Source organism: Rhododendron vialii, chromosome 4a, assembly GCF_030253575.1.
Source record: "Rhododendron vialii isolate Sample 1 chromosome 4a, ASM3025357v1".
NCBI classification, from domain to species: Eukaryota; Viridiplantae; Streptophyta; class Magnoliopsida; order Ericales; family Ericaceae; genus Rhododendron; species Rhododendron vialii.
Genome location: NC_080560.1, coordinates 17,492,795 through 17,507,437, shown reverse-complemented (window position 1 = coordinate 17,507,437; position 14,643 = coordinate 17,492,795). Strand labels below are relative to the sequence as shown.

The 14,643-nt window shown below is 42.3% G+C and overlaps 1 protein-coding gene across 1 annotated transcript; it reads left to right on the top strand.

Annotated features, from left to right (window-relative positions):
• The first annotated feature begins 6,647 nt into the window (after positions 1–6,647).
• On the top strand, positions 6,648–7,409 carry LOC131323752 (uncharacterized). Its single transcript, XM_058355597.1, has one exon. It carries the CDS (start codon positions 6,648–6,650, stop codon positions 7,407–7,409), a length of 762 nt encoding a protein of 253 aa, XP_058211580.1.
• Positions 7,410–14,643: the final 7,234 nt, after the last annotated feature.

Here is a 14,643-nt window from a genome sequence, read left to right as displayed (position 1 = left end):
TATATATTTTAAGAGCATTTTCTTTGTTCCTAGCACTCCTCTACGGGAAAATGTTTCAGAAAACTGCCCAAAAAAAGTAGTGAATCTACACCGTCCAACTTTCTTTTCTAGACAATTTCCTAGATCCTTCTCGCAGATCCTATCGTTTTTTTATTTATTTTAGCCTGCGACATCATCCTTCACATAACAACTTTGAATATGCTTCAGATAAATTGAATACAACTCGAAGGATTAGAGTACTTCTCTTTTTTGTTCCTATGCAATAAAGCTGCATTATTTGGTATTCTCTGGTGGTTGGTAGATCGTACGTAGATGTATACTAAATGGGGATAATTTGGAATTACATGAAAGATCTCCCCGATTCTTTTCGGTGCAAGAGAAAACAAGAACTAAACTCTAGTAAACGCCAGGCTAATCCCAATATATATTGAATGTCCAATATTTACTTAAAAAGCTAAGTCTATGTGGTAAGTCACCCAATTGTTTATTAAGTGTTAGAAACATGTGTGAAGAATTGAATCTCACATTAGATAAATTGAAAAAAGGGTTAAACCTTCTCGGAAGATTCCATCCCCAAACACAAAATTTATGGCCGACTGATATTGGTCATTGTAGACATGTAAATTTTACAGTCAATCACAAGTTGCCACGTGTTGCGGGACCTAATAAATAGGGCACAATAAATGGCCAATCACAAGTTGCCAAGTGTCTTTAGGTCAAAAGTTAAAATAACGCAAATGGACCAATCAAATGGCGCCACGTGTCGAAGTGATGCAGTTATTATTTTTATTGAGCTCGGCTAATCAAGTTAAGCCACTTGATAAAATAATAATTGTGTTTCTCTTCTCAAATAATTGTCTTTCTTAAAATAAAAGAAAGAAGGATAATTATCGAATTTTAATTATTTCTTTTACATTAAAGAATAATTAAAGAGAGATAAATATGAAGGAAGTAGAGATTGGTCATGACTCTCTATCCTACATCTCTATAAATAGAGGTGCTTCTTCTCATATTTTTCCATTTGGACATTGAAGCACACAAGCTCCAGAGCTCTGAAGATCAAAGCCCTCAAGCCCTTCAGAATTCTGCAAGTTTCCATCCAACAAGAAGTTCTTCGAATCAAAGGTTCAAAGCCTTGAAGAACATTCAACCCAAGTCATCAACTTCTTCGCAAATCACGGAGAAGATTCCGCCGTTTGATTCGAGATCAAGCATAAAGCCCTCGTTTCAACAATTGAAGAGAAGAATCAGAAGACTTTATTTTCTTTTATTAGAAAATAGATCAGAGATTGTAAACCCTAATATCATACATTAATACAATTGACTTTTGTTCAACATTATTTCGTCTTTTTCGTAGACTCGAAATTTGTGTTCAACAGATTTTGGCACGCCCGGTGGGACCATCTCTGCTTCTCATCTCATCTCATCTCTTCAACAAATCAAGCAAACTCTCAATGGCCGCTAAGAAGAACAGTTCCAAGGCTTCAAAGGCTCCTAAGAACAACAGTTCAAAGGCCTTTCAAGCTAAGGTTATATGTTTCAAGTCTTCAACCATTGCAAATCCTGGCTCTGGATCTGATGCTAGAAGTGGTGGTCCAATAACTCGAAGCAAGTCAAAGGCTGCAGCTCAAGCATATGCACAAGCCTCGCTTCAACCTAAACCAAACTCTGCCGTTGGTGCTGATCTACCGAAAGCATCGCTAACCTTCACAAGCTCACCAAAAGGGAAGAAAGGCGTCTCTACCATGGAGGCAGCAAAAGACATGGCAACCATCATTGAGAATCCCTTTGTCTATCCTCCCATGCTTCATAAGTCTTCTTCAGAAATTCAGAAGAACACGGAAGAAGGCTATTCATGCAGTTCTGATTCCACATCTTCTCGAAGCACTCCTCTGTCAAACCTCAATGCCTTCACCAAGTCTGTCAGTTCTTCAATCATGGATGTTATGACAATAAATGCGGTCAATCTAGAAGAGCAGGTTGCTTCCTTGGCCAAAGCAATTGAGGGCTTGTCAAAAACCGTAGAAGAGCGTGATTCAGAAATTGCCTTCCTCAAGAACAAAATAGAAACTATGGGGGATTCAAGTCAAATTGGGTCTTCAAACAAACATAAGGAGGTACCAAAAGAATTTTCGCTTTTTGGTGATGGTTCAATTCCCATGGACCAGCTGAAGGATTTCATTTTAGGCACTATCAAGCAGAAGTACGAGAAGGCGCCAAAATCTTCTTCTACTTATGCTAAACCTTATACTAGAAGGATTGACCTTTTGAAGATGCCTACTGGTTATCAACCACCCAAGTTTCAACAATTTGATGGCAAGGGCAATCCAAAACAACACATTGCCCATTTTGTTGAAACGTGTAGCAATGCTGGAACTGATGGTGATCTTCTCGTCAAGCAGTTTGTTTGAACGCTCAAAAGCAATGCTTTCGACTGGTATTGCGACCTTGAGCCTGGCACGATTGAAAGTTGGGAGTAGCTGGAACAAGAATTTCTTAATCGTTTTTACAGCACTCGCCGTATTGTCAGTATGTTCGAGCTTACGAATGCTCGCCAATGGAAGGATGAACCTGTCATTGATTACATCAATAGATGGCGACACGTGAGTCTAAATTGCAAGGATAGACTGTCTGAAACTTCCGGAATCGAGATGTGCATCAAAGGCATGCAATGGGATCTACAATACATTCTTCAAGGAATCCTGCCTAAAACCTTTGAAGAGTTGGCTTCTCGAGCTCATGACATGGAACTCACCATTGTAGCAAATGGAAGGCAAGGCCAACCAATACAAGACTCTCGCAAAACGCAAGATTCTCGCACCGTAGGAAATAAGCCAGACGTTCACAAAGGGGGTAAACCCATAGTCAAAGGAGGAAAGAAGGATTCCATGACAGTGAATGTTGCACCTTTCAAAATCTCTACTAGACCTAAGACAAAGCAAGTAGAAAAGTTTACTGCTCCAGAGGTGAAGGAGAAAAAGAGGCTCACGTTGAAAGAGATGCAAGAAAAGGTGTATCCATTTCCAGATACAGAGGTCTCTTCAATGTTTGATCAATTGCTGGATCTGAAATTCATTGAGCTCCCAGAGATGAAACTACCCGAGGAGGCTAACAAGGTGAATGATCAGAACTATTGCAAGTACCACCGCTTGGTTAGCCATCCCATTCAACGGTGCTTCGTCTTTAAAGAGAAGATAGTAGAGCTCGCTAGCCAAGGGAAGATTGTCTTAGAGGAAGAAAAAGAAACCGTAGCTACAAATCAAATTGTGGCTACTTTACAAGATGAGACTCAACAGCCTGAACTGCCACAAAGTGTGAAGATTCAATTTGGGTCATTCGATCCAATTGAGATAGTCCGATGTCATGCTATTCAACAGCTTGGGGGCAACATTTGTGCCAAGGCAAAAGTAGATGACAAGGATGGCGAAGGATGGACCCTTGTTACTCGCAGAAAGAAGAAGCGCGAGCCACGTGCAAAGTATCCTCAATCCGTGGCCCCAAAGCCTAGTCCCAGAAGGAGGCATACAAGAAGGCAACAAAGAAGGAAGAAGCTAAAGAAAATAGCTTCAAACTTGCAAGAAGACATCCATGTCCAAAGACTACGCACTCCATTTACTTTATGGGATTTTTTACCCGAATCAATTCACAACACCAGTCTTTTTGAAGCTTCATGCAATACTGTGAGTTGTGAAGAAACTGAAGAGACGGAACTAGAGTCGCCTCCTGCATGTAAGCACTCTCCAATCCGTATTAACTCTACCATTTGCGCCAAAGATTGCTCTGCTTGCGTTGGAGCCATTACACTCTCTAACGAAGATTTATTGCTTGGCGCAACTCCACATAATCGTCCACTCTTTGTCTCTGGATATACGTGTGAACAAAGAGTTAATAGGATGCTCCTAGATGGCGGATCTACGGTCAACATCTTGCCTCTTCGTACCCTGAAGGAACTCAGCATCTCTATGGAAGAACTGGCACCTAGTCGTCTCATGATCCAAGGATTCAATCAAGGGGGGTAAAGAGCTATTGGCGTCCTTCGTCTGGACCTACTCATCAATGATATGACTTCAAGCGCACTGCTCCATGTCATTGATGCCAAAACCTCTTATAATATATTGCTAGGGCGGCCGTGGCTCCATGAGAATGGCGTTGTTCCCTCAACCCTCCATCAATGCTTCAAGTACTGCAAAGATGGTGTGACAAAGAAGGTGGTAGCCGATGACAAACCCTTTAGCGAAGCTGAATCCCATTTTGCTGATGCTAAATTCTACTTGGCAAATATGGTGTTGACAGAATTAGTGCCAGCTGCCTCTTCATCAAGTTACAAACCCTCTGAAGCTAATGACCTTCAAATTGGTAAAACCAACATTCTTACTAAAGCGAAGGAGGAAAATAGTCAAGGGGGCAAACATCACGTGGAAGATCCATCAAAGAAGAAAGGCACGCCAATACTTCGTTATGTACCAAAGTTGCAAAAAAATGAAGAGTCGGCATTGAAAGGATTAACACTCCCAGTCACCGACTTTAACGAGGCAAAGATTGTTCCACCCCTGAAAGGATTCGTTCGAGCCACACATGGCCCTCAAGTGGAGCATGAATATCTGCCTTCACAGCGGATAAATGGCTTCGATCCCAATGCCTACAAGCTGTTCGCAAAGGCTGGACATAATCCAAAAGCTTCAACCACTCTAAAGAGACTCCTGCCTGAAGTGACTGGCAAAAAGATACACGGCTTGAATCAGACTCAGAAAATGCTCAAGCAAAAGGGATATTCTATCAAGGAGTCCCAAGCAGGCGTTGGATACACTGCACCTGCTCCTGCTCGCATCTTCATAAAGAAGTCGAGCAACAATCACATTATGGCGGAAGAATGCACTTCACCGCCAAAAGCATCGGTCTTCGATCGCTTGAGTCCTCCGAAATCACAAAGGTCAGTCTTTGACAGATTAACTCCTCAAGAAGAAGTGGTCTCACCAATCCCCATGAGAGGACCCATTCAAGATAGATTAGGGTCACAAAGCAAGAGCTCGATACTTTCTATCTTGTGCAAGCCTATCCAAAGTAGATTGGGTCTACCAAATGAGATATCTTCAACAAACGCTCCACAAAAGTCTGTCCAAAGTCGATTGGGTGTTTCGAGCAATGCCATCGGGAAGGCTTCAAAACGGAGGACTGTTCTTTTGTCAGAAGATGACAAGAAATTGAAGAGTCAAATACCCTCTCGCATGAAGCGCCAAACTACTCTCGTTATGGCAACTGATGATGCATTACTAAGAGTAAGGCGACGAACTGTGGTGCTGACCAAAGCGCCTTTTAAGGAATTGGATTGTTGTCTCGATGAAGAGTCTGCCACTTCCTCATTCCATATCACGGCCACTTGTAATGAAGTTCAAGAAGAAGAGGATGCTGAAGGTGCTCCACCAGAGTTGGAAGAAGGCGTGAAGTCTACCATTGACGATTTAAAAGTGATCAACCTAGGGACTGAAGATGACCCACGGCCAACCTACATAAGTGCCTCACTTACTCCTGAAGAAGAAATTGCTTACATTGAACTTCTCAGTGAGTATAAAGACATCTTTGCTTGGAATTACACGAAAATGCCAGGATTAGACCCAAGAGTCGCTGTTCACCATCTCGCAGTAAAGCACGGCGTTCGACCTGTCAAGCAATCTCAAAAACGCTTCCGATCAAACTTGGTTCCCAAGATTGAAGCAGAGGTCAATAAACTTATCGAAGCTAGTTTCATTCGAGAAGTCCAATACCCCACCTGGATTTCAAGCATCGTCCCAGTAAAGAAGAAAAATGGGCAAACACGAGTTTGTGTCGACTTTCGCGATCTGAACAACGCTTGTCCAAAAGATGACTTTCCGCTCCCTATACCCGAGCTTATGGTTGATGCCACTACTGGACATGAGGTTTTGTCATTCATGTATGGTTCGTCTGGTTACAATCAAATCCGCATGGCTCCGCGAGATGAAGAGCTCACAGCTTTCCGCACACCTAAAGGCATTTACTGTTACAAAGTTATGCCATTCGGCTTGAAGAATGCGGGAGCCACGTACCAAAGAGCGATGCAAAAGATCTTCGACGATGTGCTCCACAAATATGTGGAGTGTTATGTCGTTGACTTGGTCGTAAAGACAGCGAAACGAACCGACCATCTTCATGATTTGAGGCAAGTGTTTGAACGGCTACGAAGGTACCAACTTAGAATGAATCCCTTAAAGTGTGCTTTTGGGGTTACATCTGGAAAATTTCTTGGGTTCATTATGCGCCACCGCGGCATAGAAATTGAACAAGCTAAAATCGACGCTATCCGAAAAATGCCTGAACCTCGGAATATTCATGAGCTAAAGAGTCTTCAAGGACGATTGGCTTACCTCCGCCGTTTTATATCAAATTTGGTTGGTCGATGTCAACCATTCAGCCGTCTCATGAAGAAAGGGGCTCCATTTGAATGGGATGAAGCATGCAACAATGCTTTCAAAAGTATCAAATCCTGTCTAACGAGCCCTCCAGTTCTCACTGCTCCTATACCTGGACAACCACTAATCTTGTACATTGCTGCGTAAGAGCGTTCGGTTGGAGCTCTTATCGCTCAAGAGAATGATAAAGGGAAAGAAAGTGCCTTATATTATTTGAGCAGAATGATGTTGCCACATGAGTTAAACTATTCCGTGATTGAGAAGATGTGCCTCGCCCTCGTCTTCGCAATCCAAAAGATGCAGCACTATTTTCAAGCTCATACAGTGCATCTCATCTCCAAGGCTAATCCAATCAAATATGTCATGTCAAAGCCAGTCCTCTCTAATCGATTAGCAAGATGGTCACTCATTTTCCAACAATACGAGATCATCTATGTGCCGCAAAAAGCCGTTAAAGGGCAAGCTCTGGCCGACTTCTTGGCAGACCATCCTATACCAGCCGAATGGGAGTTGTCTGAAGAATTGCCAGATGAGGACGTTATGGTAGTAGAAGTTTGTCCCCCTTGGACAATGTACTTTGATGGCGCGTCTCATCGAAGTGGAGCAGGTGCTGGTGTAGTATTTATTTCCCCAGAAGGAGATGTATTGCCTTATGCTTTCACCCTCACACAAAACTGTTCAAACAATGAAGCCGAGTACCAAGCTCTCATTCTTGGACTGGAGATGGCAGTTGAAGCAAAGCATCTGCAACTCAAGGTATATGGAGACTCAATGTTGATCATCAACCAACTCCTCGACATCTATGAAGTGAAGAAGCTTGAGCTCATGCCTTTCAATAACTACGCACGTCGCTTGATTGCATGGCTTGGTGGTGTCACTCTGGAACATGTACCGCGAGGCAAAAATAGGCAAGCAAACGCACTTGCAAAGCTTGCTTCTACACTTACTTTCCCTGACCAAGAGATGCACGTTCCAATATGCTGAAGTTGGGTCATACCTCCAATCTTTGACGATGAAGACAATGGTGAAAGGGAAGTGAACGTCGTCTCAGTTTTGGAAATTGAAACTGAAGATTGGCGTCAACCCCTTATCGATTATCTGCAACATGGAAAACTGCCTGATGATCCACATAAGAGAGCGGATGTGAAGCGTCGAGCCCCTCGATTCATTTACTATAAAGACATGCTTTACCGCCGATCTTTTGAAGGGTTATTCCTCCGTTGCCTTGAAGAAAATGAAGCCAAAAAAGCTCTGGAAGAAGCTCATTCTGGCATATGTGGCGCTCATCAATCTGGCCCAAAACTTCATATTCGCATCAAAAGAATGGGCTACTATTGGCTAACCATGGTCAAAGATTGCATGGAGTACGCCAAGAGATGTCATGCTTGCCAAGTCCACGCCAATTTTATACATCAACCGCCAGAACTGCTCCATCCAACTATCATTTCTTGGCCTTTTGATGCATGGGGGATGGATGTCGTGGGGCCTTTGCCGAAGTCTTCTGATGGTCACTTGTAAATCTTGGCTGCAACTGACTATTTCTCCAAATGGGCGGAGGCAATCGCACTGAAAGAGGTAAAGAAAGAAAATGTCGTCAACTTCATCCGTACTCACCTCATCTTTAGATATGGTGTACCGCGTTGCATCATCACAGACAACGGAAAGAATTTCTACAACAGTGCCATGACTAGACTTTGTCAGAAATTTGGCTTCAAGCAGCATACCTCTACTATGTACAACCCGCCTGCAAATGGTCTTGCGGAAGCATTCAACAAGACTCTTGGGAACTTATTGAAGAAAGTGGTTGCCAAAGCAAATAGAGATTGGCCTGAGAGAATGGAAGAAGCTCTTTGGGCGTATCGAACTACATATCGAACACCTACTCAAGCCACTCCATATGCGCTAGTATACGGTGTGGAAGCTGTTTTGCCACTCGAATGCCAGATCCCATCTTTAAGGATGGTCGTTCAAGAAGGCCTCACTCATGAAGACAATGCTCGCTTGCGCCTTGAAGAACTAGAGGCACTTGACGAAAAGAGGCTCGAGGCACAACAACGTCTTGAATGCTATCAAGCCCGCATGTCAAAGTCATTCAACAAGAAGGTTCGTCTTCGTTCTTTTCAGAAAGGAGACTTGGTTCTTGCTATAAGAAGGCCCATTAATACGACTCATAAAATTGGTGGTAAATTCATTTCCAAGTGGGATGGACCATATGTGGTGCAAGAAGTTTACTCAAGTGGCGCCTACAAAGTGGTTGCTGCAGATGGCTTAAGAGTTGGCCCCATAAACGGCAAATTCTTGAAACGCTACTACCCTTGAAGAGCAAGCGTTACTCCATAACGCATGAGCCTAAACTGCATGTTGCTCCTGGCCCGCATGAGCTAAAATTGTGCACGGCAAACCAAAAAAAAAGAAAAAAAAAAGAGAAAAAAAAAAAAGAATCCAAAATACGAACTACGTTTGACTTGATCCTATTTTGTGGGTACGTAGGCAGCTTGAATTTCGAGCTCAGTCATTCAAAAAAATTGTCTTACTTTTGAACTACGTTTTTGACTTGATCCCTTCCAAGGGTACGTAGGCAACTTGAGAATTTTTCTTAAGTTCAGTCAATTCATCAAAAAACAAAAAAAACATTCAACCACAACTACGCTACTCATGGCTCGCAAGAGATTTAACTATGAATAGCTAAAAGTATGAGGAAAACTTTATTTAAAAAAAATAAAGTGATTGTCTTATGCTAAAATATCATAAATGCAAAGGCATAGTTTGCTAAAAATGGAACATCCATTTAGTAAACTAAACAAGTCTAAACAAAAAATACGACGAAGGAAAGCGGAATAAGCATTAGTCCAGCCAAGCCAAATTTTGGATCTCTTCCAGCTCGGACTTCAGAAGTTGCTCCAAATTGTTAGCCACTTCCATGTCCGCTGGCTCCATCAACTCAGTCGCTTCTATATTGGCTCGCTCTGCCTGTAAAGTTGAGACAACATGTTGCTTTTGAGCTCTTTGTGCATCAATCCCTTCGAGCGATTCTCTGAGCTTTTTCGCCTCCAAGTCCAACTGCTCTAACTCCTCCATCAGTTGACCTCTCTTGGTATCAACATCTGCCAATCGTCGCTCATTCGCCTCTGAAGTCATCCCGCTAGCAAAATTCGATCTCATGGAAACATAGTTGGTCGTATTCTGTATATATTTCTCTACCTGAGTTTGGAGCGGGGAATAATCCAATTCAAGCTTCGAAAATTCGGCATAAATCACTTGTAGTTTTGGTCTTAAAGATGCCAGCTTCTCAAAAGGAGTTTTTCCCAAGATACTCTTAATACTGCTATCATAAATCTTCGCGGCCAAAAGACGACCGCAATGGATGGTACTCCCTGTATCAAATAAGGTAACAGTTGACGGCGCCGCACGGTCCAACATAGGAGGCTTGAAAGTAGATGGAAGATGGATTGTCCCAGATACAAAATTATCTTTTGAACGCAATGCAAGATCAAAAGAATCTGGACCATCAACAGAACCTTCACGCTCATCTGATGCAAACTGGTTTCCCAACTGTAGAAGGAAATGACTCATTAAGAAATTTGATGAAAAAGTCCAAACTTCTTTAAAGAGTAAATAAAGTAAAGAACAAAAGAAGGCAGTGGTTAAAGCTTACTCGTTTACCCAATACCTCAAGGTGGTCTGAAGTGTCAGGCAAATCATCAAGGACGCCATGTAAATTAAAGTCCAATTTTGCTAAATCAGAAACTGTCACTGTCTCTTTCAATTGCGAATCAGAATCTACTACTTTCTTTTTCAAACGCTTCCAATGGCGCTCACCTTGATCAGAACTACTGCCTTCCGAAAGAACTACAGTAGCCCTCTTCCTTCCACCCTTTGGTTCTGGAGTCTTGGTAACAGCAGGCTTTGGCTCAGAAGATGGAATACTCAAAGGAGTTTTTGTCCTGACTGCCATAACAACTGCTGCTTCCTTGGTCATTGCTTTGGTCACTTCCTTCTCCTTAGGTTTTAAAAGAGGCTGAGTAACTTCTGAAGCCAATTTTGACTTCGTAGTGGATATTTTGATAAGGTTCTTCCCTTTTGGAGCAGCGGGAGATGGATCTGGCTTCGCACATGCAAGCTTATATTTGCAGAAGCCGCTTGAAGATTTTTCCCACCATTCAGCATACTCTTTAGTGGCAAGGCCTTCAGATGAATGCGACGGAATCATAAAATCAGCCCTCGTGTTTAATCTTGTGCAAGACTCCCAAAGTTGGTATATTGCCTTCAAAGTTCCGGTTGAGAGCTCTTCTCTTAACTTTCCAAGAATATCTTGACAAAATTGAAATTGTCTAGCAAATCGGTTAGGGCTATATGGCTCAACAATATGCTCATTACCACGACGAAGAGTTAAGTAGCTTGATCTGAGACTGATGACGTAATCATTCCAAGAGTCCGAATGCCTTCCATGGTCAGTGACAATTCCTTGTTGTGGTTTACCCAAGGCTAAGAGCGATAGAGTCGATGGCATGATGCTCTTCAAAAGATCACAAGCTTCTTGAAAACTAAAATGTTTAGCTTTCTTTTCCCCGGCAAGTCTCACCATCCGGGCACCAGAATCAAATTTTGTGGAAGCAGACAAGAAGTAACTATCATACTAACGACCGAGCCACCCATAAACGTAATGGATGGGAAACGCTGCGCCACATTTGCTTGGATTAGGTGAAGATGTGATCTCTCTCAAACCATGGTATATGCTTGCAAGGATAGGTACTGCCAAAGAAAACCTCTTTCCATGAGCTATCATACTTGCTACTTTGAAGACGCCTGGACGAATTTGATCAATTTCCTTGTTAGGCAGCACAAAAACACATAGCCAACAAGATAGAAGAGCAGCCAAATTAGTTTCTTCTTTCACGTCCTTCTCAACACCCAAGTCGTCAAAGACCTTTTCTGTATCTTGGGAGTGCGGCTTTCTCTCTCCAATAAAGCCAGTTGGATTGTTGGATGTCCTGGGCTCGCCCAACCTTTTCTTTTGAACTCTAGCGGGCGGCTGTTTGTAACGGGATTCCTCTTTAAACCAGAACTTTACCCAGTCATGGATAGTAACATTTGAAGTCTCGCTCGCACAGTAAATTTTGCGGTATGCCAAAAATAAGTACTTGCAACTTGGAGCAAGAAGTGGCACACCCTTTTTGTCAACACCAGTGAGTTCTCTAGCAGAAGGCACGACCTCGTCATAGAAGATTCCATCAATTGAAAGTCCCCCAGTCAGGCGTAGGTCCCATAGGGAAATAGACACTTCTCCGATTGGTACGTGTAAACTATTTGTTGAGGGACACCAAAGCTCACAAAATGAGCTAATAAGGTTTGTGTTGCGAACATAAGTAAATAAGGATGCAAAGACAGCGTCATATATCTTCGCACTAGTTAGCATATCTTTATTCCGTGTGAGCACATCTTCTAACCACTCCCAATATCCGTCGATGAAAGAAATTTCCCCAAACTGAGGAGTCGTGTTACCCCATTTAGCAGCTCCGTTGATGATTCGATCGCCTAACAAGAAGAAGTGCTCAGAATCATTGTACTTCTTGTGTAGAGATGATCGCAGTAATAGTGTATCGCCGGAGACAAAAGTAGACTTCCCATGGTCATATAGTTCTCGAGATGATTCAATATACCATCTTGAGAGGTGGTGTGAATCAGGAGAAAGATCCCAGTCTTGTGCAAGAGCTCCAATGGCTGGATCATGAACCCAGAGGTCAACTCGAGTGGCTGGGGCAGCACCTTCGTAACTAATGGACAGAATTTGATGATCATCTACCAAACAATCGTTGAACAAGGCCATCTCTTCGTGGAGCAAAGCTCGAAGAAGCGGCGAAACCTTAAAGCTCGAAGAAGCTGCGGAGCAGAGCTCGAAGAAGCTGCGGAGCAGAGCTCGAAGATGCTGCGGAGCAGAGCTCGAAGAAGTTGCGGAGCAGAGCTCGAAGAAATAACAGCAGCAAAGCCTTAAAGCTCGAAGAGGTAGTAGCTGCGGAGCAGAGCTCGAAGAAGCTGCGAAGCAGAGCTTGAAGAAATAAACAGCAGCAGAGCCTTAAAGCTCGAAGAAGCTGCAGAGCCTTAAAGCTCGAAGAAACGGCGGAGCAGAGCTCGAAGAAGTTGCAGAGCAGAGGTCGAAGAGGCTGTGGAGCAGAGCTCGAAGAAATAACAGCAGCAGAGCCTTAAAGCTCGAAGAAGCTGCGGAGCAGAGCTCGAAGAGGCAGCGGAGCAGAGCTCGAAGAAATAATAGCAACAGAGCCTTAAAGCTCAAAGAAACGGCAGAGCAGAGCTCGAAGATGCTGCGGGGCAGAGCTTGAAGAAATAACAGTAGCGGAGCCTTAAAGCTCGAAGAAGCTACGGAGCCTTAAAGCTCGAAGAAACGGCGGAGCAGAGCTCGAAGAAATAACAAACAGCGGAGCCTTAAAGCTCGAAAAAGCAGTGGCTACGGAGCTCAAAGCTTGAAGAAGCAACAAATCCTAAGTTTGCAACAAAAAGGCAGGGAAAAGTAATAGTCAGAAACGTAAAGGAACTCAATGCGTGGCTATTAAAATTAAGGTGGGTCAAATACTGTTCAGAAGTCCATGGAAAATTTGGAAAATTACAAAGTTATCTGTTGACGACGAAGTAACCGAAAAGCAAGCACATGCCTAGTGTTCTAATTAAGAAATACTATTGTTGTTTCTTTTGCATGGATATAAGCATCGCAAAGTTACTGTTTGCGGTACGGGAACAATGATAATTTATACTCTATATATACAACAAGGGAAAGGGGTTCTGATCCATTAGTTCAAAGAGGTAAAACAAAAGGAACTCATTCTGGAGATGGAATTCGCTTTAATATTTCGGTGCAATCTAACAGTTACGTGGTTCCATTGACTATGTTTTGCAAAATCAAGCACGAAAGTATTAGGGAGTACAAATATGTGGCGGGTCGAGATCTGGGTACAGGCAACAAATTGTACAAGTTGGATTATAGATATATGCCAAAATTTTGTTCGATCAGAGAGCACATGCGTTTATAGGAAAGCATTCAGATGTTTCGTTGGAAAAATTAATAATACAGTGGTGTTATAATTTACAACAAATCAGAGTGCAATTGTTTGTGTGCTTTGGAAAAATTATTGTATGTTCGGTGAAAAACAGAGAGCAAAACTGTGCAGAATGGAACGTGTAAAAGAAGGGGGAAAAAAAAAAAACAAACCTGTCACGTTACTTTTTTTTTTTTTTGGACACATGGCTATGCTTGGGAAAAGACGAAGTACGTATCATGTGTCTGGTAAGGGAAGCCCCAACCAATATAAAAGACAAGAAGCAGAAAAAGGAAAAGAGATACTTACAGTCAAGAATTGCTTTGCAAGCTACGATGAACTCAATTATGGGATTCGGCTGCTATTGTTCTCAATATATAGGACAAAACTAGACTGACTCCTAATTGGAAAAGGAATCAAATATTCTACCCCTATACGAACACGGTGATGTCTCCGAGCACGGGATATTCAAAGTGGCGAATATCTTTTCAATGGGTCAGTTAATCCATCTAGGCTTGATCTAAGCTTTTCTCTTGGGTTTAAATAATTTGGGTCACCAAATTTCATTGCATTAGAGAATTGGAACCCGAAATTTTAACTTGGCCTATGAGTTAAAATTTTACAAGTCAAATTGACGTCAAGTATCGCGGGCCAAAATCAAGTTTATTCATCAGAAAGGAGATCGCATCAGATTCTATATTCACTTCATGTGGGTTTCGAGTATTGAGCTAACCAATTCCTTAGCCTCAAATTTTTGCTCGGCTTGAAAGATGAACTTTTGAAGAGTCGAATTCATTCTAAAATTTAAGCACAAGAAATTATTGCCGAATACACAAATTTTCGGCATCAAATCAAACCAAGTCAACATTTTCGAGACCTACTCACTTTCAGACATGAGTAAGTCTCGATGGGGCATCTGTAGACATGTAAATTTTACAGTCAATCACAAGTTGTCACGTGTTGCGGGACCTAATAAATAGGGCACAATAAATGGCCAATCACAAGTTGCCAAGTGTCTTTAGGTCAAAAGTTAAAATAACGCAAATGGACCAATCAAATGGCGCCACGTGTCGAAGTGATGCAGTTATTATTTTTATTGAGCTCGGCTAATCAAGTTAAGCCACTTGGTAAAATAATAATTGTGTTTCTCTTCTCAAATAATTGTCTTTCTT

What these genes read in the sequence shown, in the direction of transcription:
- LOC131323752 (XM_058355597.1), top strand. Translation starts at nt 6,648, where the DNA reads ATGATGTTGCCACATGAGTTAAACTATTCCGTGATTGAGAAGATGTGC.